General features: G+C 46.7%; 1 protein-coding gene across 13 annotated transcripts in view; it reads left to right on the plus strand.

Annotated features, from left to right (window-relative positions):
- Positions 1-19382, plus strand: part of nfia (nuclear factor I/A) — an 885553-nt gene that overhangs the window by 600008 nt on the left and 266163 nt on the right. For 12 of the 13 annotated variants that reach the window (XM_085982852.1, XM_085982857.1, XM_085982863.1 and 9 more), the window contains exon 3: positions 781-843. The exons of the other annotated variant lie outside the window; for it this stretch is intronic. In XM_085982852.1, the coding sequence (XP_085838978.1) occupies positions 781-843 (63 nt within the window). The remainder of the gene's footprint in view (positions 1-780; positions 844-19382) is intronic. 13 annotated transcript variants of the gene reach the window in all.

Consider the following 19382-nt stretch of genomic DNA (forward strand, 5'->3'; position numbering starts at 1 on the left):
GTTAGAAGAAGAATTGACATGTATTGTGACTGAAGGAAGCTTTGGTAGGATACAAAATTATCATCCACCATCCGCAGAGGAATGATTCTCCCTATAAGCAATCATGGCAAAATATATTTATTTTAATGTCATGACTCACCAGAATGATTAAAATTGGGCTTCAGCTCAGCCCTTCACCAGGACAACCTGGCTAAGATTAAGAACTCACTGCGTAATGAATCGCAGGTCCTGCAGCAAACCAGTGCCCCAATACAGTGTGCGACTGGGCACCTGTTCAGCGCATGGTTTACAACCAATCACATTTGTCAACAATAAAATTCCCAAATGTTAGTGCATTTTTTGAAGATAATTTATCTTAATTTTATCCCATTCTGTGTTGGCCTGATTCGACTTTCTGTCTTCCCGAGATGGCTCTAAATAACCCCTTCCCCAACATTATGGATTATGGAACACATTACCACAAGTAGCTACTGAACTTGAGTCAATCATGACATTTAAGAGGGAACAAGATAAACATTTAAAGAAAAAAGAAAGATTTGCATTTTTATAGCGCCTTTCATGACCACCGGACGTCTCAAAGCGCTTTACAGCCAATGAAGTACTTTTTGAAGCGGAGTCACTATTGTGATGTGGGAAGGAAAATATTAAAGGCTATGGAGAAAGAGCAGGGATTAGAATAGATAGCTTTAATGTGGAACTAGCTGTGACACAGGGCCTGCTTCTATGATGAAGTTTCTATGATCCATTTTAATAGGTTGGCTTATATTTTCTGTCTTTCAGATTCAGGTCAGTCTGAAAGTCCTAGCCAGGAAAGTGAGGATATCAAGGACCAGCCAGAAAATGGTATGTATTAATCTGACATGAAAGATATACTGTAGCAGTATTCACTTTATAAACTCTGCAAAGGAACAGCTGTCCTTTTAAAACTAGATTGTGTTTTTCTAATAGTGTTGTAATAATTTGCTTTTAAACCAGGTAGGGAATTGGTTGTAAGAGTTAAATGCCATCAGTGGCTCTGAAGAAAATACTTATATTTAGTAAAGTTTCTTTTGATGGCTTTGACATTGGGTATGTTGGCTAACAATGAGTACTGCAGTTTTATGTTCAGTAATTTCAGTGAAAGCCCTCAGTGATAGTAGCTTTGAATATTGTGTCAAAGCCAACCAAAGCTTTCAAAAAAAAAACCTGATGTGCTGTAGATCTGACTCTTTGATACATTTGAATTCTTTGCCTCTGTGAGATGTCTCATTGCATTGAGATGTAAAGATCTTACACCTGTGGAATAGGAAAACATACCTAGCTTAGTTTTCATTAACCATTGTTGCCTTGAGCACCTGACATCGGTGAGGGTTGTATTTTGCGCAAACATGTACTTAACACCGTGCAACAAAGTTGATGGCAGACAAAAGAATAGGTTTTGTTAAACTGATGGAATCATTTAACAACTAGCAAGTTGAGATTTTCCAGTGAAGCTTCTGATCCCCAGTCTGCAATCACTGCCAAGCCATGTATTAAAGTTGCAGCGTCTTCATTGAAGAATGCTTTGCGATGTACTTAGCATATATGCAGATTGTCTGTTGATTGTATCTGGTACTAAAATTGTAAGATAGAAACTTGAAAGAAGTGTTCTCTGTAGCAGATTGTCATCTTCAGGTTGAGCCTGCTATGAAAGCCAGCATGGCATCTCTGTGATGGAGGTTTTCTTTTGGTAATCTGTTATCGGCTTTGAACCTGCCCATTAACTCCACGAAAGATCCCATCCATGACCCTGCAGCTTGTTCATGTAGTGATGTCCACTCTAAGTTACTGCAAAAGGCAGAGTTGTTGGTCGTTATTCAGTTTGGAATTTTTTCAGGTAAAGGAAGTATTTCCAATATCTAATTTTACCAAATCACCTCTGGTAATGAAGGTAACAGTAGATAAGGATTTACTTGAGACAGGAGTCAATTTTTTCTGATACTCATGTAGTTCACCTCATTTGTATTTAATCTTCAGTTCCGAAGATGATAAATACAATTGTGCTCACACTTTATTATACATTGAGCCAGAGAAATATACTTACCATTTTGGTTAGTTGTGAAAGTGTTTTTAAATTTGAAAATGTTATGCTTATGGTTTCAAGATTACTATGAGGGTGAAGGGTTTGAGTGGACTGTGATATAATTCTGTGTAGGCAGTTTCACTTTCAGGTATTAATACAATAATTCAGACAGGCCTCTGTACAGTACAGTTAAAATAAATGCTGCTCATATAGATATGTGTGCTCCAGGCAGCTATATTTAGACATTAGAATTCTTGGTGTTCTGAAAGGTTACCCACAGGAAATGGGTGGGTGGAGGGATGTTTAATTCTCTGAGGCATACAGTGTAACAGTTGTGCACATCGCCATTAGACTTTTGAGTGATTAATTATAAGCGCACCTCAATATAGCACTTCCACCTACAATCACAGATTAATTTTCCAGCTGTAGTAATATTCATTATTGGTGTGGCTTTGCTGAGTATACTTAAGATTAAAGTCAGTTGAAAAAGAAACATAGCAAAAGTCTGCACAAAGAGTTTTTTTTAAACCCAACTGTCCTGAACCCCCTTTTTGAATTTGTGTAGTGTTTAACATACTTAGTATGTTTATATGCAGATTATCTGTTGATTTCTATCTGGTACTAAATTTGTAAGATAGACATTTGAAAGAAGTATTCACTGTAGCAGATTGTCATTTTCAGGTTGAGCCTGCTGTGAAAGCCAGCATGGCATCTCTGTGATGGTGGTTTTCTTTCGATAATTTGTTACCGGCATTGAACCTGCCCATAAGCTCCATGAAAGATCCCATCCATGACCCTGCAGCTTGTTCATGTAGTGATGTCCACTCTAAGTTACTGTAAAAGGTATGCATTTAAGTTAACGAATGGACTGAGTTAAATTTTTGTTGATCTCACAATAATTAGCTGAACAAGTTTTCAGCCACTCCAAGGTTTGTAATATTACAAAACTGTTTGCAGGTAAATTCTGTTGAAACTGTACACCGATGCTGCAAAGCAATACAGTTCAGAAATACAGATCCTGAGGAAGTTATATAACATGTATTTTACTAGTAGCCATTGTTACATATAGTCTGCTGATATTTCATTTGGACACAATAGAAACTTCCAGAAAGCAAAAGGATTGAGGAATATGGTGAGCAGGCTAATGGATCAGATTGATCAGTAAAAAAGGCACAGGCTTGTTGGTGCTTACGGCTTTTTCTTGTTACTGAAATGCAAACTTTCCAAATTGCACTGTTTGTCAGTGTGTATATAATATTTTCTTTTAAATGGAGGCGTGCAGAAATCCTGCAACTAGATCTCACTAGCATGTCTGTATAGCATATTTTGTTAAAGGCGTGTAGATACAGAACACCATTAGAGCACCAACTGTATCTTGATTTGGTTCCTTTGTAATATTACAAACCTTGGAGTGGCTGAAAACTTGTTTAGCTAATTACTGTGAGATCAACAAAAATCTTAACTCAGTCCATTCGTTAACTTAAATGCATACCTTTTACAGTAACTTAGAGTGGACATCACTACATGAACAAGCTGCAACATGAATTTGGTCAGAGAAGTTGAAATAAAGTATCAGTGTCAGAATATCATACTTAATGACGCTAACAGCAATGGTTTCACAGAACCATAGCCTTCAGTTATATGGCCCAATTTTAGTTTGACATGACAGTAAATGCACTTAATTTATATATTTTCCTTCGTTTGCCTCCCACTCCCCACTTCTTAGTTCCTCATTACTGCACCTGTTATCCACATGATAGAGTGAAGTGGACTTCCGGATGTTGCTGTCGGTGTTTGTCTAACATGAGATACATGTCTGTGGAAGACTTACAGAAATAGGGAAGGAGTAAGACTGAGAACAAAGATCAGAGGTATCGATGAGAGAATGTGAATGAGAGCCGTATAAAAGAAAAAAAATGGAGACAGCAAGAGTTAAAGACACTAATACGATAGCAAAATACTGCGGATGCTGGAAATCTGAAACAACAACAGAAAACGCTGGAAAAACTCAGCAGGCCAGGGCAGCATCCGTGGAGAGAGAAACAGAGTTAACGTTTCAGGTTGATGACCTTTCGTCAGAACTGGAAAAAAGCAGGAAAAGGAATAGATTGTGAAGCAAGTTAGGGGCTGGGAAAAGGGGGAGGGGATGAAAGAACAAAAGGGAAGGTCTGTGCTGGGATAAAAAGCAGGAGAGATTGAGGGACATTAAGAGATATTCAAGGCAAAAGGAGGTGGTAATGGGACAGGTTAAGGAATAAAGGATGGCTATAGATGAGGTGTGAATTGCGCTGGCAGAATGAAGGACAGCTGAAGGGAGAGAAGAAAAAAGGCCAAACAAAAAGTGTGGATAAAAAAATAATAAATGTGTATATATATGTGATAGGGGCCGAGGTTATGATCTGAAATTGTTGAACTCTATGTTGAGTCCAGGGGGCTGTAGAGTGCCTAATCGAAAGATGTGGTGCTGTTCCTCGAGCTTACGCTGAGCTTCCGTGGAACAATGCAAGAGGCTGAGGACGGTGAGGTCTGAGTGGTAATGAATTAAAGTGACAGGCCACCGGGAGCTCGGGGTCCCCCTTACGGACTGAATGGAGGTGTTCCACAAAGCGGTCTCCCCAATGTAGAGGAGACCACATCGTGAGCAGCAAATACAGTATACTAGATTGCAGGAAGTACAAGTTGATGTGCCTCAATAATCCCGAGACCCGATGTTAGCGAAACAAAACAAGGCTTTTATTAACTTAGAAGATAACACGCAGTGGAGAGAGGTATCTTCCCTGGAGGTCTGCAGTACTGGCTGTGAGGCCAGACTGAGCTGGCTTACATAGAGGCCAGGTATGGGCGGAGCCCTACACACAACACATTCCATACATTCCAATACACAATACAATGGTGAGGAGAAACCTGAAACCAACCACAGTCACAGGCAATACAATGGTAAGGGGGAACCTGAAACCAACCACAGTCACAGGCAGTGATGAACGGAATATTTCATCACATTCACCCCTTCTATAGATTTAGTCTGTTCGGGGGTTTGGTAGTCCTCTGCGACCGACGTGGCTGTTGTGGTGTCGCGGGTGTCGGCTGGGTGTCCCCGGTGGCCTCCTGGGTCTCTGCCGGGGGTGCCGCCAGGGTTGTTGAAGGGGTAGTTGGTGGGGGTGCCGTTGGTCGATGTTCTTCCGGGGGTGATGAAAGAGTAGTGGGTGGGTAAGAGTTGCTGTGGTCGTTGTTGCTGCTATTGCCGTGGTTGTTGTCGTTACCGGCTGGGGCGACGTCTTTTATTGACACGGTGTCCTCCCTTCCGTCGGCGTGCCGGACATACGCGTATTGGGGGTTGGCGTGGAGTAGGTGCACTGGCTCCACGAGAGGGTCCGTCTTATGGCCCCTCACATGCCTTCGCACGAATACCGGACCCGGGGTGGAGAGCCATGATGGCATGGATACGCCTGAGGTGGATTTCCGGGGGAAGCTAAACATTCGTTCATGAGGCGTGGCATTGGTGGCAGTACACAATAGCGACCGTATCGAATGGAGCACATCTGAGAGGACTCCCTGCCAGCGGGAGATAGGGAGGCCCTTGGTCCTTAGAGCTAGAGTGACTGCTTTCCATACTGTCCCGTTCTCTCGCTCCACTTGACCGTTACCCCGGGGGTTGTAGCTGGTGGTACGGCTCGTGGCGATACCCCTGGACAGCATGTACTGGCGTAGCTCTTCACTCATGAAGGACGCCCCCCTATCCGTGTGGATGTAGCTCGGCATACCGAACAGGCAGAACAGGCTATTGAGGCATTTAATGACCGTGGCGCTGGTCATGTCTGGGCAGGGGAAGGCGAATGGGAACCGGGAGTATTCATCCACAATGTTCAGGAAGTAAACATTGCGGTCGACGGACGGGAGGGGGCCCTTGAAATCTAAGCTGAGCCGCTCAAAGGGCCGTGTAGCTTTGATTAAGTGGGCTCTATCAGGGTGGTAGAACCGAGGCTTGCACTCAGCGCAAGTGCGGCAGTTCCTGGTCAGAGACCGAACTTCCTCAATCGAGTAGGGTAAGTTGCGGGACTTTATGAAGTGGAACAGCCGCGTGACCCCTGGGTGGCAGAGGTCGTTGTGGAGGGTCTGTAGCCGATCCCCGGTGGCGCTGGCACACATCCCTCGTGAGAGGGCATCTGGGGATTCGTTAAGGGCCCCTGGCCGGTAAATGATGTCATACTCGAAGGTGGAGAGCTCGATCCGCCACCTAAGAATCTTATCATTTTTGATCTTCCCCCTCTGTTTATTATTGAACATAAACGCTACCGACCGCTGGTCGGTAAGTAGGGTGAAGCGTTTGCCGGCTAGGTAGTGGCGCCAGTGGCGCACTGCCTCCACGATGGCTTGGGCCTCCTTTTCCACGGAGGAGTGTCTGATCTCGGGCCCTTGGAGGGTCCTCGAGAAGAAAGCTACGGGCCGCCCCGCCTGGTTGAGGGTGGCCGCCAAGGCAAAGTCAGACGCATCACTTTCCACTTGAAATGGAGTGTTCTCGTCCACTGCCTGTAGCGTGGCCCGCTCAATATCCTGCTTAATGCTTTTGAAGGCGGCGTGGGCCTCAGCAGAGAGCGGAAAAGAGGATGCTTTCAAGAGGGGGCGGGCTTTGTTGGAGTAGTTGGGGACCCATTGGGAATAATAAGAAAATAACCCCAGGCACCTTTTCAGGGCTTTGGGAGTGTTGGGCAGGGGCAGCTCCCGTAGGGGGCGCAATCGGTCGGGGTCTGGTCCGATTTCCCCATTCTCCACCACACTGCCTAGTATGCAGAGGCGCGTGGTGTTGAAAACGCACTTGTCCTCGTTGTAGGTGAGGTTGAGTTTTTGTGCGGTTTTCAGGAACCTCTTGAGGTTCGAGTCGTGATCCTGCTGGTTGTGACCGCAGTTGGTGACGTTGTCGAGGTAGGGGAAGGTTGCCTGCAAGTGGTGGTCATCGACCATGCGATCCATCTCCCTCTGGAAGACCGAGACCCCATTCGTCACCCCAAAGGGGACTCTGAGGAATTGGTAGAGGCGTCCGTTCGCCTCGAAGGCGGTGTACGGGCGGTCCTCTGGTCTGATAGGGAGCTGGTGGTATGCTGACTTGAGATCGATGGTGGTGAACACCCGGTATTGGGCGATTTGGTTCACCATTTCTGATATGCGGGGTAGCGGGTAGGCGTCTAGTTGGGTGTACCTGTTGATCGTTTGGCTATAGTCGATCACCATCCGTTTCTTCTCGCTACCCCTTACTACCACCACTTGGGCGCGCCACGGGCTATTGCTGCATTCAATAATGCGCTCTTTCAGGAGCCTGTCTACCTCGGTTGCGATAAACCGCCTGTCCTCCCAGCTGTACCTCCTGCTTTTGGTCGCTATTGGCCGGCAGTTAGGGGTAAGGTTCGCGAATAGCGAAGGCGGCTTTACCTTCAGGGTAGCCAGGCCGCACACTGTGAGGGGCGGCTGGGACCCACCGTACTTGAGCGTGATGCTTTGGTGGTTGCACTGGAAATCCAGGCCCAAGATCACGCTCGCGCATAGATTCTTCATGATTAATACTTTAAAATTATCGTATACAGTCCCGTTAATGGACAATTGTACCGTGCAGTAACCCAGAATGGTCGATGTCTGGGTTTTATCAGCCATAGAGATGGTACCCCGAGTAGGGACCACCTTTAGGGAGAGTTGTCGTGCCAGTTCCGGGTGGATAAAACTCTCCGTGCTTCCACTGTCAATTAAGCATTTAACCCCGCATCCGTTTACCTCGATGTCCACCATTGATTTGGATAGCGGGTGGGGCCTGGTCTGGTCCACTGTGACCGATGCCACTGTTGGGCCCTGATCGAGACAAGATGGCGTCCGCGCTGTCTGCTCACAAGATGGCGGACCCCACGAGGTCGGGCAAGATGGCGTCCAAGATGGCCGCTCCCACGGCGCACACGCGGCGGTGGCGGGTTTTGGTTTTCCAGTGGGGTTCCCTCTGCACACCTTCCCAAAGTGCCCCTTCTTACCGCACTTAAAGCAGGTGGTGCCTTTCGCCGGGCACAGGTTTCTGGTGTGCTTTGGCTGCCCGCAGAAGTAGCAGTTGGGTCCCCGACGCGTCGCGGCTGTCGTAGGGCTTCTGGGGGGAGAGCGGGGCCCCGACGGTGTCGGGCTGCCGGGCGGGGAAGGTGCCTTCCAAGATGGCGGCGCCCTTGGTGCACACGTGGTGGCGTGGACGGCGCGGGCTGAAGAGTAGGCGTCCGAGTTTCTCTGGGCCACATCCAGGGATCGCGCGGTGTCCGCAGCCTGTTTCAGGTCCAATCCCGTTTTTTCCAGCAGTCTTTGCCGGATGTAAGTGGAGCTGAGGCCTGTGATAAAGGCATCGCGAACAAGCTCGTCGGTGTACACTGCGGCTTTTACATCTCGGCACTTGCAGTCTTTGCCAAGCATTTTCAGGGTGCCTAGGAACTCCTCCACCGATTCCCCAGGTCGCTGTGCGCGAGTGGCGAGCAGATACCTAGCATACACCTCATTCGTAGGCTGCTGGTAATGCGCCTTTAAGATGTCGCAGGCGGCCAGGTACGTGTCGGCGTCTTGGATGAGGGGGTAAACCCGGTGGCTTACCCAATTCCGCAGAATTCCGAGTTTCATACTCGCAGCGTCCGTAGCGTCTTTGACGGCTGCGGAATTGTCCAGGAAGAATTCCATACACATAAACCAGTGTCCGAAGCGTGCTGATGCGTCCGGAGCATGCTGATCCAAATCCAAACATTCGGGTTTCAGGAGTTGATCCATTGTGTTGAAAAATAAGTTAATAAAATTGATGTGCCTCAATAATCCCGAGACCCGATGTTAGCGAAACAAAACAAGGCTTTTATTAACTTAGAAGATAACACGCAGTGGAGAGAGGTACCTTCCCTGGAGGTCTGCAGTACTGGCTGTGAGGCCAGACTGAGCTGGCTTACATAGAGGCCAGGTATGGGCGGAGCCCTACACACAACACATTCCATACATTCCAATACACAATACAATGGTGAGGAGAAACCTGAAACCAACCACAGTCACAGGCAATACAATGGTAAGGGGGAACCTGAAACCAACCACAGTCACAGGCAGTGATGAACGGAATATTTCATCACACAAGTAAGTTGCTGTTTCACCTGGAAGGGGTGTTTGGGGCCCTGGACAGTGGGAAGGGGGGGAGGTATAAGGACATGTGTTGCATCTCCAGCGCTTGCACGGGAAGATGCCGAGTGAAGGGGAAGGGGTACTGGGGGTGGTAGAGGAGTGGACTAGGGTGTCGCGGAGGGAGTGGCCCCTACTGAATGCTGAAAGGGGAGGGGAGGGGAAGATGCATTTGATGGTGGGATCATGCTGGAGATGGCGGAGGATGATCCGTTGAATGTGGAGGCTGGTGGGGTGAAAGGTGAGGACAAGGGGAACTCTATTGTGGTTCCGGGAGGGAGGGGCAGGGGTGAGGGCAGAAGTGCGGGAGATAGAACAGACACGGTCGAGGGCCGTGTCAACCACAGTAGAGGGGAATCCTCGGTTGAGGAAAAAGGAAGACATGTCGGAAGCACTGGTATGAAAGGTGGTATCGTCAGGGCAGATGCGGCAGAGACGGAGAAACTGGGAGAATGGAATAGAGTCCTTATAGGAGGCGGGGTGGGAGGAAGTGTAGTCCAGGTAACTGTGGAAGTCAGTGGGCTTGTAGTGAATGTTTGTCAATAACCTATCCCCAGCGATGGAGACGGAGAAGTCGAGGAAGGGAAGGGAGGAGTCGGAGATGGACCATGTGAAGGTGAGAGAAGGGTGGAAATTGGAAGCAAAGTGAATGAAATTTTCTAGTTCAGGGCGAGAGTAGGAGACGGCACCGATACAGTCATCAATGTACCGGAAAAAGAGGTGAGGGAAAGGACCCGAGTAGGACTGGAACAAAGCGTGTTCCACATATCCCACGAAAAGGCAGGCATAGCTAGGACCCATGTGAGTACCCATACCAACACCTTTGATTTGGAGGAAATGAGTGGAGTCAAAGAAGAAGTTGTTAATAATCAACTTTATTGTCATTGTTAGTGCACAAGTGCAGTACAACGAAATGTAGGCTTGCAGCTCCCGAGAGTGTACATTTAGATTAAGACATTTAAACATTCAACATTCATTTGACTTGTAATACATTAACATAAACATAATAAAGTGCATTGGCAGATGTGCAGGCTTTAGAGTTTATTTGTGGAGTTCAGTAGGATGACAGCCCTGGGAAAGAAGCTGTTCCTAAATCTGGTCGTTCGGGTGCGAATGCATCTGTAGCGTCTCCCAGATGGCAGGGGGGCGAACAGACTGTGGCTGGGGTGGGTAGGGTCTTTGATGATGGACCGTGACCTCCGTAAACAGCATTTCTGGTATATGTGCTCTATGGTCGGTAGCCGGGTGCCGGTAATGCGTTGGGCAGTTTTGACTACCCGCTGCAGGGCTTTCCGGTCATAGTAGCTACAGCTGCCATACCATACTGTGATACAGTTCGTCAGGATGCGCTCTATTGTGCAGTGGTAAAAGTTAGAGAGGATCAGGGGTGACAGGTTACATCCCTTCAGCCTCCTTAGGAAATATAGGCACTGCTGGGCCTTCTTCACCAGAGAGGAGGTATTGAGGGACCAGGAGAGGTCTTCCGTGATGTGGACTCCGAGGAACTTAAAGCTGTCCACCCTTTCCACCACAGCCCCATGGATGTGGATGGGGGTGTGACTTCCGCCTTTAGACTTCCTGAAGTCCACAATGATTTCTTTGATTTTCTTGATGTTAAGGGCCAGGTTGTTATCGGCGCACCACTTCACGAGATGCTGGACCTCCTCCCTGTAGGCTGACTCATCGTTGTTGGTGATCTGGCCTACCACCGTGGTATCATCCGCAAACTTGATGATGGTGTTGGAACCATGAACAGCCACACAGTCGTGGGTGAAGAGGGAGTAGAGGAGGGGGCTCAGCATACATCCTTGTGGGGCCCCCGTGTTCAGGGTCAGGGGGGGGTGGGGGAGGTGTGGTTACCTAATTTGACAGACTGGGGTCTGTTTGTTAGGAAGTCCAGGGTCCAGTTGCAGAGGGAAGTGTTCAGGCCAAGAGTGTGGAGTTTGGTGGCCAGCTTGTTGGGGACGATAGTGTTGAATGCTGAGCTGTAGTCTATGAACAGCATTCTGATGTAGGTCTCTTTACCGTCTAAGTGATTCAGTGCAGAGTGTAGAGCAGTTGTGATTGCATCCTCCGTTGATCTGTTTGCACGATAGGCAAACTGGTGTTGGTCAAGAGAGGCGGGAACGCTGGCTTTGATGTGAGCCAGGACTAGTCTCTCGAAACACTTCATTATGATGGGTGTGAGTGCCACAGGTCGATAGTTGTTCAGACACGTCACAGCCATTTGCTTTGGCACAGAATCAATGTGAGAACAAGTTCAGCCAGGCGGAGGAGGGTGGTGGTGGATGGGGACTGGTTGGGCCTCTGTTCAAGGAAGAAGCGGAGCGCCCTCAGGCCATCCTGGTGGGGGATGGAGGTGTAGAGGGATTGTACGTCCATAGTGAAAAGGAGGCGGTTGGGGCCGGGAAACTGTTAAAGCGGCGGAGGGCGTCGGAAGAGTCACGGATGTAGGTGGGAAGAGACTGGACAAGGGGAGAAAAAATAGAGTTGAGATAGGAAGAGATAAGTTCCGTGGGGCAAGAACAGGCTGAAATGACGGGTCTACCAGGGCAGTCCTGTTTGTGGATCTTGGGAAGGAGGTAGAAGCGGGCTGTGCGGGGTTGGGGAACTATGAGGTTGGCGGCAGTGGGGGGGAAGATCTCCAGAGAAGATGAGGTCAGTGACTGTCTTGGAAATGGTGGCTTGATGTTCGGTAGTGGGGTCATGGTCCAGGTGGAGGTAGGAGGAGGTGTCAGAGAGTTGGCGTGCAGCTTCCGCTAAGTAGAGGTCGGTTCGCCAAACAACAACAGCACCACCCTTGTTAGCAGGTTTAATGATAATGTCGGGGTTGGATCTGAGAGAATGGAGTGCTGCAAGTTCAGAGGGTGGTAGGTTGGAGTGAGTGAGGGGAGCAGAGAAATGGAGACGACCGATGTCACGGCGGCAGTTTGCAATGAAACGATCTAGAGGGGGTAAGAGGCCAGAGGGAGGGGTCCAGGTAGAACGGGAATTCTGAAAGCGGGAGAAAGGGTCAGCCGTGCGGGGCAAGACTCCTGGCCAAAGAATTGGGCACGGAGGCGAAGGCGGCGGAAATAGAGCTCAGCATTGTGCCGAGCTTGAAATTCATTGAGGTGGGGGTGTAAGGGGATGAAGCTCAGGTCTTTGCTGAGGACTGATCGTTCAGGTTCAGAGAGGGGAAGGTCAGAAGGGATAGTGAAAGACAAAATGCAGTGACTGGAAGAATTGGAAAGTGTGAAACAAGCAGAGAGGCAATTGTAGGAAGAGAGAAGCTTTAAAAAAATGTTTTGTCTGTGACTATTAAAGGTAATAAACTTCCTTTTTGTAACTTAACCGTGGTTATTCCAGCAACAGATATGGAATATGAACTTATCTGAACACCTGAAAGTTTTGGTTTAATGGCTTTATGCATGTGTTCCTCAAAATCATGATACTGTGTGCATTGAGATAGGTGGGATTTTTACTGTTTATTCAGCATTCAGTATTAAGTTCCCCCCCAGGAGGGCCATTCTAACAGTACATAAATGATGCATTTAATCACTGGCTGAATAAAAGGTGTAATTTTCATCTAATTTGATAGATGCAAATAAGGAAAATAAATGGGAACTTTGTGCTTTGTAGTACAAAGCTCATTACAAATGCTGAATTCTATTATGTTTGTGTTTTGTTATAAGATTGAACTTGCAACTACAAGTTCCCTTTCATGGGTTTAGTCAGGACTAATTCACTTGCAGAGATTGCCTAATGCTTCCTGTGTCCACTTTCTGTTGGGAATGCTTGCTTCTGTAATACAAAAAGAATGGGTAATAAACTGAGGAGAGTAGATGGTTGGCAGTGAGGTTACAAGGCAGCAATTCAATCGAGTTCTTCTACTGACGTCATAACCCAAGGGAGCGAAGGTTTCTAAATGTCAGCTGAACCCAGAGATTGCAGATAACTCCCGTGCACTCACTGCCAGCTACTCACTGTTCTACATAACAGGATATCCTATCTTTTGTCTTTGTGGGTTGCATAGGTATGTCTAAAGCCAGGTTCTCATTAATTTACATATACATCAACTTGCTAATACTAACAGGTCTCGGTGTTCTGATAAGGCTTTGTCCATCAATGAGGCAAAAACACTAGGGGTGATTTTAACCCTACTCGCTCAGCAGAAAGCTGGCGGGTGGGCAGTTAAAATCGCCCTAGCTCTTACCTGTCCAAAAGCTGCCATGATTGCAACATCTGCAATTTTAACCTGCTTTCCTGAGCAGGCAGCAAGGACACACGCCCTGTAGTGTCCGTGTGTAGATGAAGACAGGAGTTGGTTCATAGGTATTTACTAAGCAAGTCTGGGGGGGTTCTAAAGGATATACACAATACACAGGCTTATATAGCCCAAGTGGCAATTAGCGGCATTACGCACACCTGGGGCTCTTAAAGGCACATACACCACAATTGCTTTTAGAGGCACATACACCACAATTCCTCCCCTTCTAGCTAACTAGTACATCATATTTTAAGTAATTATTAATTACATGTTATATGCAAAATAATATACATTGCTGTATTAATTAATTATAAGTTAGTCTCTCAGGAGGCTTCCTGACTCGGTCCGGATAACGCCTCGGGGGTGTAGTAGTTTCTGGTGGTGTAGTAGGTTCTTCTGGCAAGGCTGATTCGGCTTGAAGGCCAGTGTCGGGTTCATCGGGTTCCAGTATCACCGGATCGGAGGTAGATATGGGTATCTCTACTTCATCGTTAGATGTATAGCGTGGTGGTGTAGGTTGTCCCTTTTCGGATGACTTGATGATTTGGTCAGCATGGCGCCTTATTATGCTTTCTCCGATGTCCACGGTATACATCAGTGGTCCTAGTCGTGTGCAGATAGTTCCAGGCTGCCATTTCTCGGTACGGTAGTCCCGGGCCAAAACCGGTTGGCCTATCTGGAAGGCCCTAGTTGGCCTTTCATTCATGCCCTGAAACTGCCGGTTCTCCACGTCCCTTCGGATGTTGGGCTTGACCAAATCCAGCCGGCATCTTAGGTTTCTATTGTAGAACATCATGGCGGGAGTTTGGTTTGTAACCATATGTGTTGCATTCCTATATGCAAATAAGAAGTTATCCACCTTGTGCTGAAGTTTTATGTTTTCATTACCCATGGCCTTTATGGCCTTCTTAAAGGTCTGGACAAACCTTTCAGCCAATCCATTGGTGGCGGGATGGTATGGGGCGGACATGCAGTGCTTTACCCCATTGTTCTTTAAGAACTTTCTGAATTCTTCGGACACAAATTGCGGTCCATTATCAGAACATATCTGTTCCGGCAGCCCATTCCTGGCAAATATGGTCCTTAATACTGTGATGGTTTTTTCCGTGGTGGTGGAGGACATCTTTATTACCTCCGGCCACTTGGAGTGTGCATCAACTGCGATTAAGAACATTGAGTCCATAAATGGACCAGCAAAGTCGATGTGCACCCTTTGCCAGGGAGATGAGGGCCACTCCCATGGATGTAGAGGGGCCTGTGGCGGAGCATTTTGGACCTTCTGGCATCCTAGGCAGCTCTTGGTCATGTCTTCGATGTCTCCATCGATACCTGGCCACCATACAAACGCCCTAGCTAGGTTCTTCATTTTCACTCCACCCAGATGCCCCTCGTGAAGCTCCTTTAGCACTTTATCCTGGAGTTTGGGTGGAATCACCACTCTGGATCCACACATCAAGGTTCCTCGGCACACTGACAGCTGTTCTCTTCTTTGCGAGAATGCTGGCAACAGTGGTTCACCATGTGCTGGCCATCCCTTCATTGTTAAATCGTAGACCCATGAGAGAGTAGGGTCATTTCTGGTCTCCCTTTCAATGGCAGAATTTGTCACCGGTAGACATTCCACTATGGTAGAGTGGAATATCTCTACTGGGTCTACTGTAGGTGCCTCTTCTATCGTTGGCAGCGGCAGGCGCGATAAACCGTCAGCATTCCCATGCTGTTTTGACCCTTTGTATTCAATGTTGTATTGGTGTGCCCCTAGAAAAAGGGACCACCTCTGTAGTCTTTGTGCCGTCATAATGGGGACACCTTTCTTAGGGTTGAATATGGAGATGAGGGGTTGATGGTCAGTCAGCAAGGTAAATTTTTGTCCGTGTAGGTAATGGTTGAATTTCTTCACTCCCCATACCAGGCTGAGTGCTTCCCTGTCTATCTGGGAATAGTTACGCTCAGCTGAGTTCAATGAGCGTGACGCAAAAGCTATCGGCCGTTCCGAGCCATCAGGGAATCTATGGGACAATACCGCTCCTATGCCGTAAGGGGATGCATCGCATGCCAGTCTGATTGGTAGTGATGGGTTGTAATGAGCCAAAACTTTCTCGGATGTGATTAAGTCTTTACATTTATGGAAGGCACGTTTACAGTCTTCGTTCCATTTCCAAATCACTCCTGTGTGTAGAAGATCATTAAGAGGGTGTAGAATAGTTGATAAGTTCGGTAAAAATTTATGATAGTAATTTATTAATCCCAGGAATGACCTCAATTGTGAAACATTTTCAGGTGCTGGGGCTTTTATAACTGCTTCAATTTTTTCAGGTGACTTATGCAACCCTTCCTTATTAATTATGTGGCCACAATATGATATCTGATTTTGGAAAAATTCGCACTTGGGGCGATTTGCTCGTAGGCCCCGTTCTTTCAGCCTAGTGAGCACCTGCTCCAAATTGGCAAGGTGCTCGTTGTCGTTTTCTCCTGTTATAAGGATGTCGTCTAGGTAGCATTGAGTCCCCGGAATCCCTTGCAGGACTTGCTCCATAGCTCTTTGCCAGATAGCTGGAGCTGATGCTACTCCAAAAACCAGTCGATTGTACTGGTACAGGCCTTTGTGTGTGTTTATTGTGAGATACTTTTTACAGGTCTCCTCAACCTCCATCTGTAGGTATGCCTGTGCCAAGTCAATTTTTGTGAAACGTTTTCCTCCGGATAGTGAGGCGAAAATATCTTCTATCCTCGGAAGAGGATACTGTACCGTGTGAAGGACCGGGTTTACAGTCACCTTAAAGTCCCCACAGATGCGAATTTTTCTCTGTTCCTCAGAGTTATTTTTCAATGCTTTTTTCATGACTGGAACGATGGGTGTTGCCCATTCGCTCCAATCTATTTTGGATAATACGCCTGCCTTTTCCAAATTCTCCAGCTCTGCCTCGACTGCCGGACATATTGCGTATGGCACCGGTCTTGCCTTAAAAAAATTTGGAATTGCTGCATCTTCCACTTTTATTGAGGCGGTGATGCCTTTCAAGGTTCCTAGTTTCTCTTTAAACACTTCTTTGGCGTTGGCCAAGATGTCTTTTAATCGTTCAGGTATGATGTCATCATTGTTTATTTCCTTACTGGTCACCGTCAGTGCCTGAATGGAGTGCCAGTCTAAACGTATCTTCCTTATCCATTCACGTCCCAGCAACGGTGGACCACCATCTTGTAGAATGTATAAATACAACTTTTGTATTTCTTTGCCGTTGTATACCACGGCACCTTTATTTTTCCTTTGGGGTATACTTTCTGCCCCATATATGTTTTTAAGATAATGGATGTGTCTTTTAGAGGTATATGCGAAAATAGCCTCTCGTAATCTCGTCGATTTATTACGGTTAGAGCTGATCCTGTATCTAGCTCCATTTTAACTGGGGACCCTGCTATTATGAGGGTAACCCAAATGGTCTGGTAATCTTCATTGGCAATTACATTATGTAATTTGAGAGAGCTTAGTCTCTTGTTCCCGGAGTCGCTATCGCTCTTCTGGTCTTTGGAGCTACTGTCCGTCATCATTTGTACCTTTCTGTGCTTTTCCTTATTGATTCTTTTCCCGTTAGTGGATTTTTTATTTTCAGATCGGCATACACGTGGAATGTGTCCCATCTTTCCGCATCGCCTGCATGCTTTTTCTTTGAACCAGCAATCCCTCTGGTAATGGTTGGATCTGCCGCAGCGATAACATCTCTCGAAACCCCGTGTTATTTCATGGGTGCCGAAGTCCTGTGGCCTTTGCTGTATCTTTGCCGCTCCTATTGCACTGAAAGCCTTGTCCAGTGTTAAATCTTTTCCAGAAGATACCTTTTTTTGTGTTTCTACACTTAGGGGATCGCAGATGAATTTGTCTTGCAGAGAATCTGCCAGTCCTGCCTCGAATTGGCAGTGTAGGGTATCAACAATCTCCTCAAAATTCTTGTCCATCGGTTCGGCTGGAGTGATTAAGTTGCGTAACAGCTTGTATGTTTCTGCGCCCATTAGATCCAGAAGCACTGAAGCTTTTTTTTCATCTATTCCATTTGCGGTGCAAAACACCTCCACTCTTTCTACATATGTGGTCCAATCCTCTATCTTGTTATCAAAAACATCAATATTGCCAAAGTTAGGTTCTGTTTCGTTATCAAAAGCATCAATATTGCCAGACTTAGGCATTTCAAAAAAAAGATATGGCGCTTCCCGCGCTTTTTTCTTTTTTTTCTCTCTGTAGCAACTATATGGCGCTTCCTGCGCTTTCCCGCCGCTGCTACCGATAACAACGCTGTTTTACTGTGGTTTCCGTTTACTCACTGTTGGAGACTCGTTCCCGACGGAGGTCTAAACGCCGACCTGCTTGCCGCGCCGGCCGTCTCCCGAGTGCACCCTCCCAGTCCGTTATTGCTTGCCTCCGATTTCGCTGCCTGTCTCAGCTGTAGAGCCCGCCGCTGGAGCCCCAGCCTGACGCCCAGGAAGGATTAGCGCAGTACCTGCCACCAGCTTGGCCAGCTGGTGAAACCACCATTTCTATTACTTCCTTGAGTCTTCTGGACGCTGGAGGAATCGATGTCCTTGAGGTGCTGCCGAATTGCAGGTAAGTCCGTTTCCACTTCGTCGCCACTGTAGTGTCCGTGTGTAGATAAAGACACTGAAGACAGGAGTTGGTTCATAGGTATTTACTAAGCAAGTCTGGGGGGGGTTCTAAAGGATATACACAATACACAGGCTTATATAGCCCAAGTGGCAATTAGCGGCATTACGCACACCTGGGGCTCTTAAAGGCACATACACCACAATTGCTTTTAGAGGCACATACACCACACGCCCGGAGCCAACAGGGCCCTGCTTTACATATGCATGTTGCGGCCCGATGACATCACTGAGAACCGACTGTAATTTTAACTCGGGCCTGAGCGGGGATTCCACCTGGAGTTAAAATCAGAGCCTAAGCAGTGTCCTTTGCAAACCTACAGGGCTACAAAATTCAAACAGAACAAGCCAACAAATAAGAAATATAAGTGCAAATAACACTGAATTGCCCGGGTTTCGAAGGTCAGTTTTCATGGGCTCGGTCCCATATGTGGCCCCCTGCTTTATAATACTTAATTTTATTTAGATGAAGAACTACCTTATTAAATCATTTCGCTCTGTGCCATTCACCATCCGTAAACAAGCAAGCAACCTGCTTCCAAACCTACGCCAATGTCGTTGTGGAATGAGAAGCTGAGACGTGCTGGGGTGACTCTCTGTTACAAATTTTCAGGTTTTACACTCGATATTTTCTCGGATCCATCATTACCCATGTAAATGCATTACTTCTGTAAGTAGATCTTGTGTTACCTGTGATTCAGAGTACCTCTTTATATTGCCCAATATCTAGTTCAATGATAATATAACCCAGGGATTGTAACATTGATCTGTATGTTTTCCTGCCTTCATGTAAGGCAGACTGAAAAGCACTGTAGCAAGATGAGGTACAATTGCAAACCGCAAAACTGGTTTATTTTATATAAAATACATGAATGAGTATAATACAGTTTTTACAATGAGAGTCATCAATTTCTACTGCTCCTGGTTGCGTGGAAAACAATAAAGACGCATCTCTGCTGACTCTCTAGGCAAAAGTTCATTTTCAAGCTAGCTAGAGCAAAGGTAACTGATTCTGTATTTTGGTTGGAAGCTGCCTGGGTTTACTCATCACATCATCTCTGTAAGCGAGAAAGAGAGAGAGAAGTCAGCACTAAAGGGTATGATGTCTTCAGGCTGGGGGGAGGAAATTCTGCCCAATATGAGCAATACCATTGGACTTGAGCTAGTTAAATTAGAGACTTAATACAATCCAAAATGGATGTTTCAGGTGAAACAAATAAACACACAAAATCAAAAGGGGTTAAATAAGAAATATTATTGAACAAACTATATTCT

Source organism: Somniosus microcephalus, chromosome 3, assembly GCF_052327205.1.
Source record: "Somniosus microcephalus isolate GS21.2 chromosome 3, FLI_Smic_1.0, whole genome shotgun sequence".
Lineage (NCBI taxonomy): Eukaryota > Metazoa > Chordata > Chondrichthyes > Squaliformes > Somniosidae > Somniosus > Somniosus microcephalus.